The 20,228-nt window shown below is 35.1% G+C and overlaps 2 protein-coding genes across 2 annotated transcripts; both read right to left on the reverse strand.

Moving 5' to 3' along the window:
- Positions 1-498: 498 nt before the first annotated feature.
- On the reverse strand, positions 499-5,349 carry LOC21408523 (uncharacterized PKHD-type hydroxylase At1g22950). The gene is made up of 9 exons (XM_024165831.1): positions 4,956-5,349; positions 4,458-4,505; positions 3,929-4,105; positions 3,691-3,841; positions 3,495-3,581; positions 2,617-2,741; positions 1,783-1,901; positions 925-1,036; positions 499-805 (listed from the first exon to the last, which is right to left on the reverse strand). The coding sequence occupies exons 1-9, from the start codon at positions 5,256-5,258 to the stop codon at positions 770-772; spliced, it is 1,158 nt and encodes a 385-aa protein (XP_024021599.1). The 5' UTR covers positions 5,259-5,349; the 3' UTR covers positions 499-769.
- Positions 5,350-8,399: 3,050 nt separating this feature from the next.
- On the reverse strand, positions 8,400-16,534 carry LOC21408524. The gene is made up of 13 exons (XM_024165811.1): positions 16,317-16,534; positions 14,607-14,691; positions 14,467-14,531; positions 14,304-14,366; positions 13,668-13,733; positions 13,396-13,476; positions 12,692-12,850; positions 12,506-12,604; positions 10,969-12,119; positions 10,659-10,885; positions 10,425-10,564; positions 9,925-9,963; positions 8,400-9,832 (listed from the first exon to the last, which is right to left on the reverse strand). Exons 1-13 carry the CDS (start codon positions 16,434-16,436, stop codon positions 8,765-8,767), a joined length of 3,363 nt encoding a protein of 1,120 aa, XP_024021579.1. The 5' UTR covers positions 16,437-16,534; the 3' UTR covers positions 8,400-8,764.
- Positions 16,535-20,228: the final 3,694 nt, after the last annotated feature.

Below are 20,228 nucleotides of genomic sequence, written 5' to 3' on the forward strand. Positions count from 1 at the left end.
GAGCCTTCCACCAAACCTTCCAATGTAGGCGCCCAGGTGGTTCGGACCCCAAACCTTATATGAGCAAACTAAAGGCCTAACAATTCCAACCACCACCCCATTGTGGTTGGTCAATATTATATAGATAATGGTCAATGGATTTCTTTTTCATTTTTTAAAAAAAAGACGGACCCCAGTGCTAAAGAGGCTCCCGTACCGTACTATGACAGGCTCAGGGGAAAGTTCAATCCCATATGTACGCGGCCTTACCCCCCGAAGGAGATGCCGTTTCCGGGATTCAGACCTTAGACCCCGAGTGCAAACGCAAGCGCTCCCACCACGGTGCCAAGGCCCGTCTTCATCTTTTTCATTTTTATTCAAGAAAAATGTTGCAGAAAATCCAGTAATGGGTACATTCTCATTCTGAAAATGACTTACACTGGCTAAAAGCTAGTGTGTGTTACTACAAGGAATAATCTTCATAGTTGGTATAAAAGATGAATTATGTTAGTTGTGATTAGCTCATTAGCAGGACAGAATCAGAATCGCATTTAGTTGAGAATATGTCTTATTGTACAGCTAACTTATGAGATGGATCAGCGGTAGAGACATACAACACCTGCCAACCTTCATATATTCCCCCATAGGAATACTAGCTAAAAGGCAATATTGGACCTCAAGCAACAAAAAGATATAAAAAAATAGAAAAGAAAAGACCACGTGTCGACTTTTCAAGGATGGGCTCTTGCAAATTTACAACTCCACAAACAAAACTCATGTATAAATCAGCTCAAGAAGTAGATTTTCCATCCCTCTTTAGTAATTCCTGAAGAAATCAGACACAACACTCTTATCAAACTTTTTTTTTCCCCTTTAAAGAAAAAGAGACAAATTAAACAATATAAACTTTCTAATCTCTCCTTTTCACATTTATGGTTAACATACCAGTTTGGTTGCATTAATCGATTGACGCTGCCTTTCTTTCTTCTGACGTTTGCAGTCTCCACACCAGTTAGAACAATCTTTCTGATATTTCCTCAGTTCTCTGAAGACCGAACTACGTGACAGTAGACAAAATTGCATAAAGTAAAACATCACGTATTTATAGCAACTCCAGTCACTAATTAATTTTTTGAGGTATTCAATAATATTTCATGCTAAATTAGAGATGGGATGCTTGAAGATTATCTTTTGGGGAGATGCTTGCTTGAGCCCGTGCTCTTTCTGGTTTTCCTTTCATTTTATCGTCATGTACAAATCAATATTTCTTTAGCTACCATTGATTCTAAACCTATTCCTTCCGCTTACTAGAATTCAGTATTCACTTCTCTGTTCCCAAGCTTAGAGGAGTTTAAAGTTAAAGTGGGGGTACGCTGACAAAAAAAAAAAAAAAAAATTGGTCTTTGGATGGTAGGCATTTTCAGTTGTTAATTTGTTAAGCATAAGTTTTATTCTGTATATATGCTATATTCCTCAATGTCATTCATGGAGTTGTGCATTTTGTAGGGTTGCTAGAGATGGAACTAATATAAGAATGGTCACGAAAAACTGTCCTCATTTTGGAGATACTGAGTAACTCTATACTGAGGCCAGTCCTCTGAAGCAGTAACCTTGAACATTCTCAAAGAACCATTATGAACTGATATTCAAACTAAGGATAAACCAATAGCTAATACTGCCAGTATTCTTCACATAGAGATGAGATATATGAGGCATTATAGCTTCAGAGGTCGCAATTTCTTAGTTCAATCTTAGGGCTAGTATTCTACATTTCCGTAGAGAAGAAATGTGAGATAAAGATACCTTCTACACCATAAAAGCAAGTTCACTCGGTGCCCTGATGTTGTGGCTCTAGCACCGTGCCGATGGCGACCACGATGAAGAACCGCACGGCCCGGAACATGAGAATAGTCCAAAATTTCCTGCAAATACACAATTAGCAAAACAGAAAAGAAAGTAACAATTGCAAATAAGTTATTAAAAACTAACAGCAATACACCAAGGAAGCAATAGGACAATAGCATCCATAGAATTAATATTCAATATCAAATTCCAAGGGTATAGTAATTTTTCTACATCATATAAGTGAATATGCCATTCACTATGTGATTCAGCAGAGCAGGAGGAAGACATAATCCAGAATTCAGGATTTTAGCTATTTATTTAACTTCATAGTTCTGATATATTTCTCATGAACTGGAAAATAACATCCACATATTTAATATTCAATATTTTTGAATTTTGAGTTCTAATAAAATTCTAAGCTCTTCCACAAATGATGAAAACTTGGCCTCCAAAAAGTGCATTGAAAAGATTGATCTAAGAAGTAAATATACGTCAGATAGGCTCTCTGAGTTGAAATGATCCAATCAAACACCTCAAGGAACGCCCTTTAATTTAAAAAAAAAAAAAAAAGAGAAAAAAAATATTGTTTGAAGAAAAATTCAAAATATTCTTTTTTTACCACGATTTTTTTAGAATATCATCCAGTAAATTATACCTCTTTAAAATGTTAGCTGTTCTTAATAAAATCGGGTCTTTCCATACTAGAAACTAATCACAAAAAAAAAAAAAAAGGAGGCCGTGAATCAATAAATGCAATTATAAAGGAAAAACTGATTTTAAAGATTAAATTACATCTAGCTGGGTCTCTGAGTTGACATGCTTATCACATCGGACACCTCGGAAAAACAATTCTCCACCAGAGAATTTTGTGCCCAAACAAACATTCAAGGTAACTTCAGAGTCATCCACATGGAAGCCTGCAAACATAAAGCTGCTAAGATTTCATAAAAGATTATAAAACCAAATTTTGCATGAGAGCTTTAAGATGTACAAACAGGATATAGAAATAGAAACTAGAATGAACATTCTAAAAAGAAAGATGAATAGAATGAAGAAAATTGCACATGTCTACACTAACCATCAAACTGAAGTCTGAAACTAATATTTTATAAGCATCACAACTCATCGACCCTTATTCATTGGAATTTTCACAAAAATTAGTGACCCTCTCCCTCACCCATAATCCCACCCCACCTTGGTGAAGTTTGAATTTGATCCTATGTTCTTGCATTTCACACCAAGCGACCTTACAAACTTAAAAAAACTCAACTAGCTGGCAACGTCTCTCTAATTCAACAACTAAGAAATCAAAAGAAAGATTAACGCAATGTTTCACTGAACAGAAGAATTTAAAACAAAAGGCTGAAGATGAAGTTACCAGTTAAACAATAAAGAAGAAGGGTAAAAGAAGGGCATGTAAAGAATAGGACTAAGTTAAATTAGTAAGCTCGTTTGTAATCAAGTAGCCATAGGCAAATTAGTAAGCTATAATAGTTTCCTTGCAATTTTAATACAGCGTGCTAAAGTATAAGTATAGACTAATAAAACAATAAGAAGAGATCTCGATTTACTACAGAACTAGAACTATCACTTGGACAAGGAGAGCTGGATAACACGATTATTTAAGAAACTGAGAGAATGTTTAGGGAAAGTTGTAAGTAAGAACCTACCGAGCTCGACATCCCTGTCTATTCCATATTCAACGACAAAACCATGATGTGAGTCCAATGTGGATCCACCAACGTCACAAAAGAAAACTACAAAATTCCAAACCAGAAAAAGAATATAAACCTTAGATCAGGCCTTTGCCATATATCACCATATTTTTATAACCACAAACAACCTTAATCAATGACAATATATTACCTCTAGACAGAGGTCGTACAAAGTCATCCATTAACTTATCAAGCATGGTCTCCAGGCCAAAGTCATCAAGGACAGCACCATATTTGTTCATTGTGTTTGGTCTCATGATTCTGAACTTTGAATCATGAACCCATCTTTCAAAATTATCGACCTAAGCAATCAGAACCTGATAAGATAATATAAACTAATATAATGGGAAACAAAAATGCAAGGAAGAAAAGAGGAAGAAAGACAATACCTCAGATAACAACAATTCACAAAAATGCGGTTGAAGCATCTCAAAGGAATAAACTCCTGGAGTGAGTTCAGTCGTTATACTCTTAAAGCTCTCCTCCATATTTTCAGTAATTGCTTTGAGAAATGAAGGTACAAAGAAGTTTGAAGCTTGCATAGTATAGAGCTCCTTATGCAAAGGCTATAAAGAGAGGGTAAAAGGAGGCAAATGGTTATACACTACAAAAAAGGATAGTCCCAGTTATAAAATCCAAATCCTATTTGGAGGACCTAGCAAACCAAAGAGGCAATTCAAAACTCTTAGAAATAGTTCATTGCATAATGGTCTAACTGTAAATTATTACAGTGCCAAACAATGTCTATAAATGCCAATACCCAATTGCCAACAATATCACCTCAATTATGCTTCGCACAAATCCAATTTAAACCTTTATATATAGACGCACACACACACACACACACATATAAAAGTGTATGTGCAGAATAAAAAATCAATTCAAGCATTCACCACAATAAGGTCCATAACGACACACCCGGTAATTTGACATGATCCTCTGCCTGTATTCTCTATGCCTTTGCACCTGTTATTCGAATAGAAATTAGTCACAAAAAGAAAATTACTTAATCCACAAACTCTCATGCAGATAATTATGTGTGTGTGTGTGAGTGAAGGAAAAATAAAGTTAGAATCAACAAAACATTCTCTATTGTCTTTTAGCAAGCCGCATAACATGAGAAAACATTACAGAATAAGCGATTCAAAACGAAATTCTCAAGTCTGCTCAATTAAGAAACAGCTAGTCAAACTCCTTCATTGGAATTTGGACAATATATCTAAATAATAGCAGACTAAATCATTCATTACCAAATGCCTCGCAAGTATTGAAAGGAAAAAAGAAAACCTCTGTCTCCGTGAGAGAACCAAAAAAAAAAATCGAAAGCGAGGACTTTCACGTCTGTTTCTCTTTATCTTCTTTCCCTCATTTTCTCAGTATCCAAACAGACAAATAACAAATAAAAACAAGACTGACACGAATGCGTTCGCCCTCGGGGGAGTAGCGGAGCAGAATGTCCCTCATGTAGTGGAGCTTGGAGTCGCGCGAGACGCCGAGCATTGGAGGAGGAAGGTACTGCTCGAGCGACTTGAAAAGAAGAGGGCTGAAATCCAGCTGGAGATCGTCGTAGCTCTCCGGCGTGTGATCCTTGTTAGGGTTCAGCCTCAGCCTGCTCGTCGCGTAGTGTCCGAAGCTCCCGGAAACGACGCCGTTCCCGTTTCCGACGATCGACGATCGGTTGCTCTGCTTCCTCTGCTCCAGAGAACCGTTCGCGGACATGGCTCAGCGAAGAAGAAGCTTCAAGAATTGTCCGGAATTAAGGTTTCAGAAGAAGGAAGGAGGAAGAAGAAGAACGTTGAGAAGCAAAGCACAGGTTAGGGTTTGGGTACTTGTTTGGCTGATTAGAAACTGATAGATATCGAGCGGGATCTACGTGGAAAGTGGGACCCAGTGATGACGTGGGCGAGTGATGACGTGGAGGATGTACATTCGGTTATTTAAGAAATGTTCCGATGACGTGGCAGGCTGAGATGACGTGGGCGTTTGTAATGATTGTTAATTTTAGAGCACGTTTGATTTATATATTCAGAATTATGATTCATAACTATTGTTGTTTTATGTGTATTTTTTATAAAAAAAATATATTGTAAAGAATTATAAATTATGATTTAGAATTATGACGAATATAAGAAATAAATGTCCTTTTATTTTCTTTTTCGTATTTGTGCGAAGATGACAAATGTCCACGTGTAAGAAGATGAATGAATGACGTGGGTGAGGTGTGAGTATTGGAGCGAAATTTCGTTACGTTGCTTTTGTTTTTTGTGCTGAATTTTTTTACGTACATTTTTTTTTTTTTAATGTTACGTGCATTTGTTAATGCACATTTTAACGGCGCTATGTGCGCTGTGTGTTATGTGGACCACGTACTCTTAAGGGGAAAAAATACGTGACAACTAATCAACTCTTTAATGTAACTTCTCCTTAACGCCAACTTCATTGAAATAATTTCCCAGCCATAAAAAAAGAAAGTTCATTGAAATAATTATGCCAAAAAAAAAAAAAAAACTTCATTGAAATAAACCTTAACATTAATTGTTTTATAAAATCAGCAATGGGTTTTGTTTTTTTGTGAAGAGAATGACGCCCAAAACAAATAAATGTGCACATGTATGTTTTTGGCTAAATAGTTTTGGTCTATGACGAAAAATAAAAATGCGGCCAAGGCCGGCAGAGTGTCTATGATAGAAAATAGAAGATACGGAGAAGCACAATTAAGCTACGGAGAAACACAATTAAGCGTAATTATTTTATTTAGGCGAGACTAAGGTTCTGTTTAGTAAAAGAGTTGGAAAGATGAGGAATATGACGAATAAGAGAATTATAATAATTATTTATATTGTTTGGTAAGAGAGATGAGGAGTTGAGAGGATAAATGATAGTTATTTATTTTATTACTATATTATCTATTTTACTATTTGTTAATAATTTCTTTTGAAGGGTAAAAAAATTATTTTTTTGAATTTAAAGTAAATTGATTGGATCTTTTCATCAATAGAATGATCTAAAATGGTGAGCTTAGAGGGTGACTCTCTCCCTCCATATCTACCCTCCCTCCTCATCTCCTTCTAACCAAACAAAGAATTTACCATCTCTCTTTACCACTCTCCTTTCCTCCATCTCTCCCTCCTACCTAACATACCCCCCACACGCTAAAAAAATCCATATTGAGCCAACCATGAGAAAAGATATGCGGCCCAACAAAAAATTGTCATAAATTATCTTTTAAGACGCATTTGGTGTATAAAAGAAAATGAAATTATTGCTTAAATTAAATTAGTTGAATTATACATAAAATTATTTTATGCTTGGTGTGATGGTGAATTGGGTTGTACTAATTTTACTTATTATTATACTTTTTTAGAATTACAAAATGTAAGTTTTGACCTTAAGTTTTACAAATAAAAAATAAAAAATTATTAGTTTTATGAATAACATAAAAATTCTTTTTTACAGCCAGAAATTATCAACCATGACACAATCACCCGAAATATTATTTTATTATACAATTGCTCCTTTTTAGACTAAATTTCATAATTACTCTTACGATATGATTGCTAAATTGTCTTTTAATCAATAATAATAAAAAGAACATAATACTCAAAAAAATGAAAAAAAAAAAAAAAACAATCATCCATTAAGCACAAACAATTTGACCTTCCTTTTCACAAGTTAACCCGGATGGATGAATAAGTATCATCCTTTTCTTTAAATGGAATAAGGAGACATTTAGAATGCAATTATCACTAAGGATCATATTATCTCGAAAAGTAGAGAAAAATTCAAAGAAAGCACAGATCGTCACACCTAGTTATATATATGAATCTTTTCTCATTCTCTTCAAAAAAAAAAAAAAAAGTTCTCATATTGACATAATATTATTTTTTATGCTTAGTTATGTAACAATAATGTAATGTATATCTTCTTATAAAAATAATTAAATTTTTTACTAAATTGGATATTATAATTTTAGCACCTTAGATTTTTTTTTCAAGAAAACATATATTTGTAAATAAAAAAAGAACACTTAAAAAAAAAAAAACCTCAAGTAAATAAATGCTATAAATAAAAACTACAAAGAAAAAAGCGCATCTCTAGGCCGCACCGATAATAGGCGATCACAGGGATGTCATGGGGCTGGGTGGATGGAGGCGGTGGCTTTGCAAGACTGGGAGCGGCAGGAGAATGAATGTTGCATTTGAAGATCTGGGGACACATTTTACAAGTACTACAATTGTGGAGAATTTTTGATACGTAGTTCTATTCCTCCTAACCTGACTAATAATAAAATAAGAACGATACGCATATGAATTCTTATTCTAAACTTTTGGTGGTTAATTGACATGATTTTTTCAAAAAAAATTATGCAATGCCATAATGAGATGCTTACTTATCAATATTAGAGAATGGGAGTAAGAATTGAGAATCGATCCAATGTTTAGTTCTTTTTTATTTATTTATTTATCCTGAAATGAGAATGAGATTGAAAAATGAACCCCACTTAATTATACTTAGTGGACGTTTGGTTTATGAATTCAGAATCATGATTCAGAACCATTCTCATTTTACGTATTTTTTATGAAGAAAAATACTATAGAAAACTATGAATCATGATTCAGAATCAGAATACAGAAAACAAACATCCCATTAATTATTAATATAATAAGTACATAATTTATTTGTTGAAACAAAGACATAAAATTTACTTAAAAGTATACTAGTACTTTTACAACAATTTATTTCGATTTTAGAAAGTGAACGCATGAATAAGATTCAAAATGACTCCGTTTTCAAATCTTATAATCATGTAAACAACTTATTATGAGCCTAATTCGCCACTCTAAATCCTACCCAGTCCGATTACGCATAAGTGAACATGCATGAGACTAACATCCTTTATGCATCCTCAAAGTTAACCCATCGCTCATTTACATGGACTTAGTAGCAAAATACTACACAACATTTACACACCAATCTTGGCTTTTTAATCAACAAGGATGGCGTTAAAGCTTAGCCAAAAAAAAAATTATATATATATTCATCTTTTCTTCTTGGTAAATGCTTATAAAAAATGTAAGATAAAAAGGTCTGTGTTATCACTACCTCCTAAGTTTAGTATTTACCTCACCCCTTTGTCAAACCAGAAAGCTTCACACTAGAATTTATATTTTGTTTACGTCCATCCATGGCCTCTCTCCACTATTCCATGAGACCCCATAAAGTCCCTATTCTCCATCTCTTCCAACTGATCCAGGGTTTGGTTCTTGATGGTTGATTTGAAGCCATCGAGCATATCGCTGCGGGCTAACTTGACCTGAAGATGAGCCCACTTGCTTAGCTAAGTTGATCAATCCGCGATTCTGGACTGACAATCCCATATCCTGTTGCTGCAGCAGCATACATTGATGTGACCACTTCATTTCTTGCTGAGCCTGATACATCTGTAGCAGTTGTTGTTGCTGGCTGCTTAAGCTACATGGTTTTTCCGGCGCTTCTGGCATGTTGTTCATTGGCGCCAAGAGGTCACTTCTTTGGATCAGAATTCGACTTACGGAGCCTCTCCATTGGCCCTCCGCTGTCCCCGGCTTCAAGGAAGTTGCAGCCATATAGTCTGAAGTTGAACCTATAAGCTGCTTACCGTCATTTATACCCAATATGCTGCAACGGTTGTTTTCTGGACCTATATTTCCAGTCGAAGGCATACGACCTCCTAATACTCTAGGTCTGGAAGCCATGCCGTTGCCTGTAAGATTATCAGAGGAAGCAAGCCAGAAATTGCCAAGGCCCTGAACTCCATTACCACGTTGAAGCGTACCCGATCCACCATAACTCGTGCCAGAACCTCCCAACATAGCCTTCCTCAGCCGAACTTGCTCTTGATGTGCCACTAATTGTTGTACCTGCGGTTGTATATGGGCACGTCCTCTCATAATTTCATGCATTTGCAGTGGCATGGAGCTGAATTGTGAAGCGATGTCAAGGTTTGAGTCGGGTGGACAGTTACTTGTGAACTCTAGAGATGATGACTGTATATTTCCCGGAAGGAGCAACTGTGCTGCAGGGGAAGTTTTCTTCAATGGGAGTTGCCAGGAGTTATGAGCTGACATGTTTGCTGGCATGGGACTGGGCATGTAATGTGTCAACCCTGGGTTCGATGAGGACGATGGTAGCCCAAATATTACATCTGATTGATGGACAGTATTGCTCGGCTGTTGACCTTTTGAGCTACATCCAGTGTTGGCAGCCATAGGCCCTACTATATCACTGTATAGGTCATATCCTTCACGAGCCATCTTATAGAAAGAAAGGGAAAAAATTAGAAAAATGGTCCAAAATCAAAAACCAAAAACTATTTCACAAGAAATCCCACATTCAATGGACCTACCACGGAAGTGAACTGGGAAGCAAAAAGGTCCGCAGTTTGCTGTCAAAAAAGAACATGCACAAATGTCAGAATAAATAAACCACACGCTGCACTAAAAGGTGCCAACAGAATATAAGTTAAATTTTACGAGAAAAGGTTATTCATGCAGAACAATAACAGGATGATGTCTTCTATATAAAGCATCCAGGATTCGAAGATGTAAATGCCTTCCTCCTTGTTCTTTTACAACACACATTAATTACAAGCTGCACCAGCACCAATACAAACAGAAAGTAACGCAGCTTTTGAGCACAGGGTAAACAAATGATAAAATTCCCAGCCACTTTGTCAACATGTTCACAGAAAATAATGTTTTTCCAGACAACTATAAACTAAAAGCAAAAGGGTCAACTTGTCAAGTAATTATTATGCCATCATAATATATATATATATATAGATATTGCATGAGCTAAGAAAGGGATGAGGGACAAACTTGTAACTAATATCTAATGACAACTTACAACATTAGGAAAGGCTGGCAAGATGTTGAACACAATGGAATTAGTCTCATCTTCACATCCATACACAATATTTGCTTCCACTGTGTCCTTGTTAAGTTTCTGTTTTAGGACAAATCTCACCTGATCCACTCTATCATCTCCTGATAGAATAGAACTACTGTCAGGTGCAGAAAGGTAGCATACAACAATACACACGAACACATTAGAAGAAAGATGAATGAATCAAACCCAGACCTTGGTAGCATGGAGACGAATTACGTATAAACAACAATGTTCTAGAATTAGACACATTATCTCTACCCATGGAGTGCTTGGACAAAGAAACTTTATCCTTTGCCGTCTCTTCTGACCTTATACCATCCTCACAATTTGAGAGGTGGAATGCAATCATTGGAATTGCATCAGAAAATGGTTTCCTCTCCAAATTCTGATCCAGTTTGCGCTTCTTGCTCAATTCGTACCTGAATACATTAAAAAGAGAATTCACACATTACAACCAGCAAGGTAACAAAAAGACGCCAGTAATTTTTTATGTTAAGAGTACCTCTGAGTCACTCCTCCTATCTTTCGTAACCTTTCCAAGACAGGATCACTCTTAATTTCTAAAGACTGGGATACAAGATGATTCCCCTCTAAAAGACTCTTTGCATCGGCCATGTTAGCATTACTCATGTTAACACTTGAATCAACTACATTTCCACTGAAGCCCTTGGGAGGATTTGTTTTCCACCTAGAAGGAGCTGATGCCTCTGCTTGCAGAGAATCAACGTTTTGAGAACTTGCCAGGGCACCTCCATCATACGTTAACTGAGGATTCTCCAAACTTTTCCTTTTACTGGTAGCATTCCGCGAGGTATCCAAAAGAGGGTTGTTGGTCTTTATCAAATGTGATGATTGTTTGTTTTGTGATTGTAAGCCATCAGATTGTCTAATTCTCTTGTCCTTACCAACGCAGTTATCCTTTATCCTCCACAATTCCGGACTGGGGTAACAAGCTTCAGCAGGCTCAAGCTTTACAGTAGAAGTAGCTGATCCAGCCTGTGAATTTCTTGGGGTATCTTCATGATTTGCATGCTGACCATTTTTAATGAATTGCGAGTGACAAGCTTTGCCCTGAAATATTTCCTGAAGATCTCTTCCTGCTTCAACATGCTGGTGCGACGAAGTATCCTTCCACTGTAGCTGAAGTGGAGCACTGATTTCAATTGTTTTTTCAGGCAACTGCTGGAAAGAACAGTGCACAGTCTGTTTCTTTTGTTTCTTAGAGCTTTGAATTGCTTGTTTTCGACATCTTCCCTTGACACCGCGATTTGACAAACTGGGTGTCAGCTCAGAAGTGCTCTTACTTGAACTTCTTTCAAACGCAAAAACATTGGGTGTGGGCAGCTCTTGCAAAGCAGACAGGTCTCTATTCTCTTGATACTGATAGCTTGGCTGTGATGTCAACAAATAGGAATCCGAGTTCGTCTCTTGTAGAAGGTCGCTCTCTTGAATCAGAACTGAAGTTGGAATATTTTCCTTAGCCCACATAACTCCTCTGTCCTGATGCACAAGACTGGTTTGAAAGTTGGGATTCTGTCGAGCAGAATTGTCTGGCACTTCAGTTACATGAGATGAGTAGCTGAAGACCTGATTGGAAGCTCGTGCATTATGCTGCTCTCTCCTTTTCCAGCTCCATGCAATTTCCAAGTTGACCTATCAAAGATCTCAAATTTTAACCAAGAAGAAAAAAAAATGGAGTAAAAAAGTGAATGCAAGCTAAAGCTAATACAATAATCTCTAAACTTGGAAAGTGGAATCTGTGAGCGATTCTGAATTAAGCAAAAACCAAAAAAAAAAGGCTTTAATAAGATAAATACAGCAAGCCATGACACTAATAAAGAAACCAGTACAAAATTTGTTGTTGTAAGACCAGAGAAGAGAAGCAAAATCAGATGGTGTCAATCAAAAGCCGTAATGTTCTCTTAAAGCCAACATTCACAAATGATCTAGACATGATTCCATTGTGTGGACAGTTATAGTATGTTTCGTACCATCCAGAACTTCTAAAAGGACAAAAAAATGCAACACAACAGTCGTACCTTCTTAGCTAGGGGTTCTCTACAATGTTTGTACGGAAATGGCAATGGATTCAGAAAAAGATCAGGTTGCAAAGCCTTGAGAACGTGGGATTCAAAGTCCTGAACAAGGAAATGATATGAGATTGCTCTATTATAGAGATGAAAGCTGAGGATCATTCAAATTGCTCACAATCTAAGCTAACTGACCAAGAGATTCTTGTAGGTCCAAGAATCATCTGATATTGACATAATATCCTTGACAACATTTTCCATACACATCTGTAGGATCACTCTATGAACAATAGGATTGTTTTGAGAAGAACGGATACCTCCTTCATGGAACAAACAATTACGATAATCTCGAATCTGCAAGGAAAACATCTTTATTGGTTGGTGTAAATAGCTAGCCAAGGTGAATAAGGTAATTATCCAAAATCTCATAGATATATGAATCACATTAAAGAAAACCGTTTCTGAATATTTGTATACTATTTATAGGAAAGCCTGTGTGTATATTTGATGAAACCACCTTTCGCTATTATAACATTGTGTTCAAACTTTGTAAACAGGTGAACATATGTAAATACTTGTCTAAAGGATGAATATTTAGTAAAGTTGATATCCATAGACGATTTTACTCGTCCGATTTCATTCTCCAACCACAAAAAAACAAACAAACAAAATTCTCCTCAAATAAAACACCACCACCGCAAAAAAACAAACAAACAAAATTCTCCTCAAATAAAACACCACCAACAACGGCACAAGCACCGGCACCGGCACCGGCACGAATAATTATTATTATTTCAATAATATAAAATTACTCATACATATATGGGAACATAACAGAGATATGTATCATAGTCTCCTAGAATGCAAAACTACCATAGAAATACCGCTGAGTACCTCACCTGACATAGAATGGATCCATTAACATATTTGAAGGGTAAATTGTCCAGTGTATCTCCAGGTAACCAACCGTATTCAATTGCCTAAGGCAAATAAAAAGCCAGGAAAGAAAAATAGAACAGAAAAATAATTATAAAACCTGCAACTTACTTTTAAGTACAGAGTCAATATTTAAATAACCGTGACATACACATAAGCAATTATTTAAATAAGCACAACATATACATAGCTTTGTCTTGTAGTCGTTAAAAAAAAAAATCAGTAACCCTTATACAGGTTTCCATATTAGTAACAAGGCCACATTTATTGTAGGCATCTCATTGAGAGTGTAGCTTGTAGCCTAAGCAACACATTGAGTCAACAAAAACTAAGAACTAGTGCTTCAAAAGTTGCACTTCATTCATGTCCTTGCAGTATTAAAAGAAATGAAAACCCCCCTCACTGATGATGAGTTTTAGCAACAATGAGACACTATTCTCCCCCTTCAATAATAACTAGTTTAAACGTACTCATCTTTTACCAAAGGTTAATCTTTTAAAGAAATTTATTCTCAACATGACAAGCATTGCCAATGCCCTCAGGATAAGGGTATCTTTTCACTCCATTCTGCGGGCGGTGGGGGGACTCTTTTTTTCTTTTTAAGATAATATATGTAATTGAGCAAGGAAGTAGACCTTCCATCTTCCCTTGTTTGTTCCTCATACTTTGTTGTTTCATGTGCATCTAACTCACAAGGCTAGTTGATAAGAAACCAGCTGGAAGAAATGTTGGACCTAAAAGCTTCAAAATATGCTTTTTTTTTTTTTCATTTAATAGATCTATGAAAAGATAAGTTCCTGACAAATAATCTCAAACCGAAACCAACAAAATATCAGCACAAATCATGCTTAGAAAACGTAAACAGGCTTACAGAGATGAGTGTCTCCGATTCCCTATCATATGGATACAGTTGCTCTGGTATATTATTGAATAACTGCAACATCATCAAGCAAAAATCCAATAATCAGTAAAAATGAGTAAATTAGGGAAAAATGAAAACAGTACGTAGATTATTCTGCTCTACAGTAGCTAACCTCAGACACTTTTCCAATAGAAAAGCCATTTGGAAAGAGATTCAATGAAAAGGACACCTCAATGTCTGCAAAGAGCACATTGTACATGAGTAGCTTCTCAGCACATTATTCAGTTCAATAATAACATTGTCATTGATTACCATCTGAAGTTAAGTGCTGCCGTCGAGGTTTGACCGAAACATTTGGAAGATCAGAAACCTGTTCACCAATCTCAGCAAAATTTCCCTACGCCAAACAGCTTGATCTTTGAAATCCGCTCAAGTAGCATATAAAGCACGCACCAAATATATTTCAGGTTACAAATTTGTTCAGTGTGTCTCCATAGTACACACAAAAATAAGAAAAATGGAATCAAAAGACTGAACCTACTAAACTATATGTAAAAGTTAAAAGTAAAAAGCCTACATACAACACTTTATCGTATTGAAAGTAGAAGCACTTTCAGATATGGTGGAAATTAACGAATTAAATATTATGGTTTTATCATCTACTACGTGCCGTGCTGGGTTGCAGTGGGTAAATGCGCCTAGTTTATATGGCCTTTTGATCCATAGTCCATAGTCCCATACTAACGACCAAAATGACTCGGCCTTATAAGAGAGAACAAAAGAACCTCTTTTTCAATTTATGCAACCAAAAAGAAAAAAAAAAGAAAAAAAAACCAATACATCTTTTTCACCCTCCTATGTGTCATCTTCACTTCAGCATTTTAGAAAATCATAATCCGTAATAGTTTTTTTTTTTTTTTTGGTCAGAATCAGAGTTTTTCATTAAATCTAAACTCTATACTAAATTTTAGATTGCTTGAATTATAGCATAAAATTTTTCGAACCTTAATTATTGGGCGGTTTTAATCGTTACAGTTTCTCAAAAGCAAAAAAGTTAAAAGCCCATTTCACCTCAAGGAGATACAAAACGTGTCACGTCTTGGTCTCTTGGACCCACAGACACTTGCACTTGCAATTGAGATTTAACACTCAATATGAACAAACCAAGACTTCGTAAGTACAATAGTTACAGTTTCTAGTCTGTAATCATAAATAACAAGGACTGAACAGCAACAACTCAACAAACTCCAGGCTTAATTTTTCCTGTCTTAGCGGTTTTTTACTAAGGATTCCCTTTCATAAAATAATCCCATCACATATGCTAAAGACAATTCTTCAATTAAGGTCATGAAAATCCACCACAAAGAAATTCATAGAAAAATCAGAGCCAATTGAGACCGCAAGTGAGGGGACCACCGAAGATGGAAGATATTACCTAAAAAAAACAGACGTTTTTAAAACTTTGCCGGATTCGAGAATAATTGGGAAATGGCACTTCCACGTGCTCAATCGCAATAGAAAACAGGATAATATTAACAAAGCAACGTAAATTAGACACTCTACGCACTAATTTTCAACCCAAGTCAAAGATTAAACAATTCCATAAAGCTAGCCCCAAATAAGTAAACCCATACTTGTAACCTAAGAAATCAAAAACTGTAATCAGAATTGAAAAAGAACATACAAACAAAATCCCCAAAATATTACCATATACCTCTCAATTCGATAATGAAATTTCGAATTCCCTTGCTTGGTAACATTTTTTTTTTTCAAAAAATGAGACAAAAAATATGACGATTCTCATAGCAACCATTTCAAAAGGTTTTCAGCTTTTATTTCACTTTATAAATAATAACACAAAATAAAAATGTTACCAAACAAGCCCTAAAAAGCCTGGAATCACCAAAACACCATTGAAATCCAAAGGCAAAAAGCTTGACAAACCAAAAAGGCACTGATCAAAACACTACGAAATAAAGCAATACAAACATAGGGCTAATCAAAAAAATCAAAAATTCATACCTCATTGGCTCTCTGATGAGACTCGAACAAAACATTATCGTCGCCATTGTTATCCTCGATCACAAGCGACTTCGGCCTGTACCTCGTCCCCATTCTCGCAACCTTGAAGGAGACCCCCATGTTTCTCTCACTTCATAGAAAAAATTTTCTCGAGAAAATCGAAGGAGCAACGTCTAGAAGTTTCTAGAGAGAGAGAGGAGTCTGGTCTCTCTGCCCTAGTGGAAGCGGAAAAAACTTCCAAGTACGTTCTAGTTTTGGGAAGGTCCTTATTTATAGGTTGCCAACTTAGCCATGAAGCAAAAACCACGTCGAGAAAGACTCTCCTGTCTCGATCTTGGCCCTTGTTTGTCGCGAAATTTACTCCTGGTGCCACTGCTGAGTTGGATTTCAGCTTTTTATTTGTCTGACATAATTCATTCCCGGTCCCTGTATTTTGCACTTTTTTCACTTTCGTCCTTCGTATTCCGGAGTTACCACTTTTGGTTGTCAAACTTTTAACAATGTTTCAAAGTACCCCCTCCGTTAATAACAAAGGAAATAACGGACAACATGAGCAAAAAAAGGAATAATGAACAGAATTTTGGCGTGCGCTTTGCATGTGAGGTGAGCACCAATGAAGGGTAATTTTGTCAGTGGGGAATAAGTATATGAGAAAATAGACAAGTTGAGGAAATTCTCTCTCTACCCTCTCTTAGCATAACCACCGCAGCCTCAACCATTCAATCTCCTCTCTCTCAGACATCGTCGGATGGAGAAGAGGAGGGATGAAAAATGTAAGAAATTAAGATGATTATAGTAATCTTTTACATTGATCGGTAAGAGAGAGAAAGTTAAAATGATGAATAAATAAATGTTTGTTTAATTACTTTTTTGTCATTTTTATGAATTTCATACTCAACTTTTTAAGAATAAAATAGTTTTTTATAATCTTTAATGGATAAGTTATATGGATCATTTTATTAGAGGAATTATGCAAAATGGTGGGCCCAAAAAGAGAGTTTCTCTCTAGCTCTCATCTTTCTCTCTCTAATTAAACAAGAGATTAAGACTCTCCTTCAATCTCTCTCTCTCCACCCCTCTTCCTCCCTCCATCTCTCCCCCTCCACCCCTTTCCCTCTCTCCATCTCTCCATTCTACTAAACATACCCAGGGTGTGTAGTATGGGAGATTGAAGTGAATGATAGATAGAATAGAAAAGAGGGAGAATGTTAAGAAAAAGATAAATTTTAAAAGTTTTTACAAGTTGTTGAGTATGATCTAATCTAAGAATATATAAGTCATCGTTTATTTCACCGATTCGAGTTTTGTTACAGTAAAAAACTCTAAAAAACAGGCACATCTAACTTTTTACTACAGTAAAAAACTTTCACATAAAGTCACATTTCGACTTAAATTAAAAACTCGAATCAACGAACTAAACAAGTTCTAAAAGTCAATCTTTTCATCTGCCACGTGGTAGTCCCCTCATTCTCTCTCACTCTTTTCACTTTTTCTTTTATCTTTCTTTTCTTTTTGAATGTTTTGTTTTGTTTTCTTTTTTATTTCGTTAATGTTTTTTTTATGCAATTTAACTATTTATATGTATTTTTTAAAATATATTTTTCTTCGCTTTATTCCTGTCAGAGTGATTTTTTTTTGCATGCATGCATTTCTACATATTTTTTTGTCAATGGTTAAAATAATTTCATTCAAATGTCTGAAAGACTATTCCACAACTGTACTCTTGTGGCTGAATCGATGGGGCTTGACTTGTGCATCTCTACTTAATTCGTTTTATGTATATTTCTGTCACATCAAATTTTATTTTTATACATTTTTTTACGGTACTCTTTCATAACACTTTCTAGACCGCCATGTGACAGCCTCTTCCCCATTTTTTGTTTTCTTACTTTTTCTATTTTTATTTTTTTAATTTTGTTTTTTAATTTTGTATGTTTTATTTTTTCTAATTCTCTTTTTTTTTTCTTTAATTTTACCGAGTAGTCTTTTATAGTTTAATCTGTGTATATTTAATCTAACGTCTAACTTGACTCCTAATAAGGCTAAGTCACGTAATTGATTAACTATAATGTCGTTTACTGTCATCTTATGCTTTATTTTAGCATCATCCTTAAAACAATATAACACATAGATGATAACTTGTAAATTCATATTTTAATTATATATATATATATCAAAACGTTTTTTTAAGCATAGGCGGGTATAAACTAGTAGAAATTTTAAATATTACTGCTTTAAGTTTGTATAAACAAAACAAATAAAGGTTGTTACACCGGAGCGATTATTAATAATAAAAAATGAGAGAAACTAAAATCTAAAGTTAAAAAAGATATGGGTGTAATATTATAATAGGTGGTTCTATTTAGGGGTGTAAATCGGCCGGGTAGGGTAGGGTTGAGCCGAAAAATTGAGCCTACTCGATTAGTGCGGGTTGAGAAAATTTTGGGTCGCGACACTCTCTTAAGTCTACAAACCCGCAACCTTTCGGGTGACCTCGGGTAGGGTCGGGTTACTCGGGTTGGTGAAAACCAATTTTAATCTATGACTTCATCAATTTTAATCTAAGAGGCTCTTATATGCAAATAAATGATAAAATAATATTGTAGTAAATGAGCAATAAATGATATATGCAAATACTATTGTAGTAAATAATTACACAACAAAATTGCGGCATAATAAAATATAAAGACTAATAACTCATATCACAATATGCATAAAGCAAGAGTGATCTCAAGGACCACATGATCACTTTTTAGTCAATTAATATGTGCTTGTTACATAAGAAATCATTATCAAACAGAACATGTTTTTCCTTCAATAAGGGGTCTAAATGCAAGGTGAACAATTAAAACACTCACTTTGAAATCAAACACTTCCAATATAAATAAAGAATGTCCTAATTCAACAACTATGGCATACAAGTATTTTTTACACAAATCGTGAATCCAAAACATAAATAAGTTAACAGTTTAAAAGCATAAAGTCCATAAACTTATGAAAGTAAGAATTTGAAGTGTTGAACATTGTTTTACCTACTTTGAACATGTTCAGCCGGGTAGGGTTACCTCGGGTTCATGTAACCCCACCCCGCGCCCCTACCCGCGCAGTGCGGGTTAGGTATAATTCAAACCGAAAATTAAATAAAAAATTAGAAACCCGTGATTTTCGGGTAGGGTCGGCTCGGCTCGGCCGGGTTCGTCGGGTTCGGGGTGATTTCTTACAGCCCTAGTTCTATTCACATCTTTTTTTTTCTACACTCCTTTTTAAATATACACCTCAAATAATTTTAAAAGAACTAAATTTACTTTTTACACACTCTTATCATTCCAAAATTGCCCTTAAATTAATTATTGTCCACTTCAATTTTCTTTTCACACTCACCATTTTATTTTTAGTTTGTTGTTTAAATAGTATTATTTCTCTATCCCTTCATATTTTTTTTTGTTCTTTTTTCTTGAAGATTTGAGTGTGAAGCCTTTTATCATAACAAAAAAAAAAGATGAAACGGAAAAAAAAATCAATCAAACTTTATAAAAATGAAATAAAAAACAAAATTAAATGATTAGTCTTTACAAAAAAAAAAACAGTAAAAAATACAAACATGAAATGAAAAAAAAAAGACAAAATAAAAATCGTCATACAACCAATAGTAAAGAAAAATTAACACTATATTAATGCAACGTTTTGAAATAGTCATTGAAAGGTGAAAATTATAGGTTTTTTTTTATAAATTTTAAAATAACAATAGTTTATAATTTGATGGGTTTTTTTTGTCATAAGAAAATTTAAGATAAAAGAGCGTATAAAGAGTAATAAAATGTATGTGAATAAAACCACCGCATAATTCAATGATTGTGTTAAAGAGTTCTTCCCTGTCAATCAGTCTAGTTATAGGGGATTGTAAAAGGCAGA

The sequence above is a fragment of the Morus notabilis genome, unplaced genomic scaffold, assembly GCF_000414095.1.
Source record: "Morus notabilis unplaced genomic scaffold, ASM41409v2 Scaffold451, whole genome shotgun sequence".
NCBI lineage: Eukaryota > Viridiplantae > Streptophyta > Magnoliopsida > Rosales > Moraceae > Morus > Morus notabilis.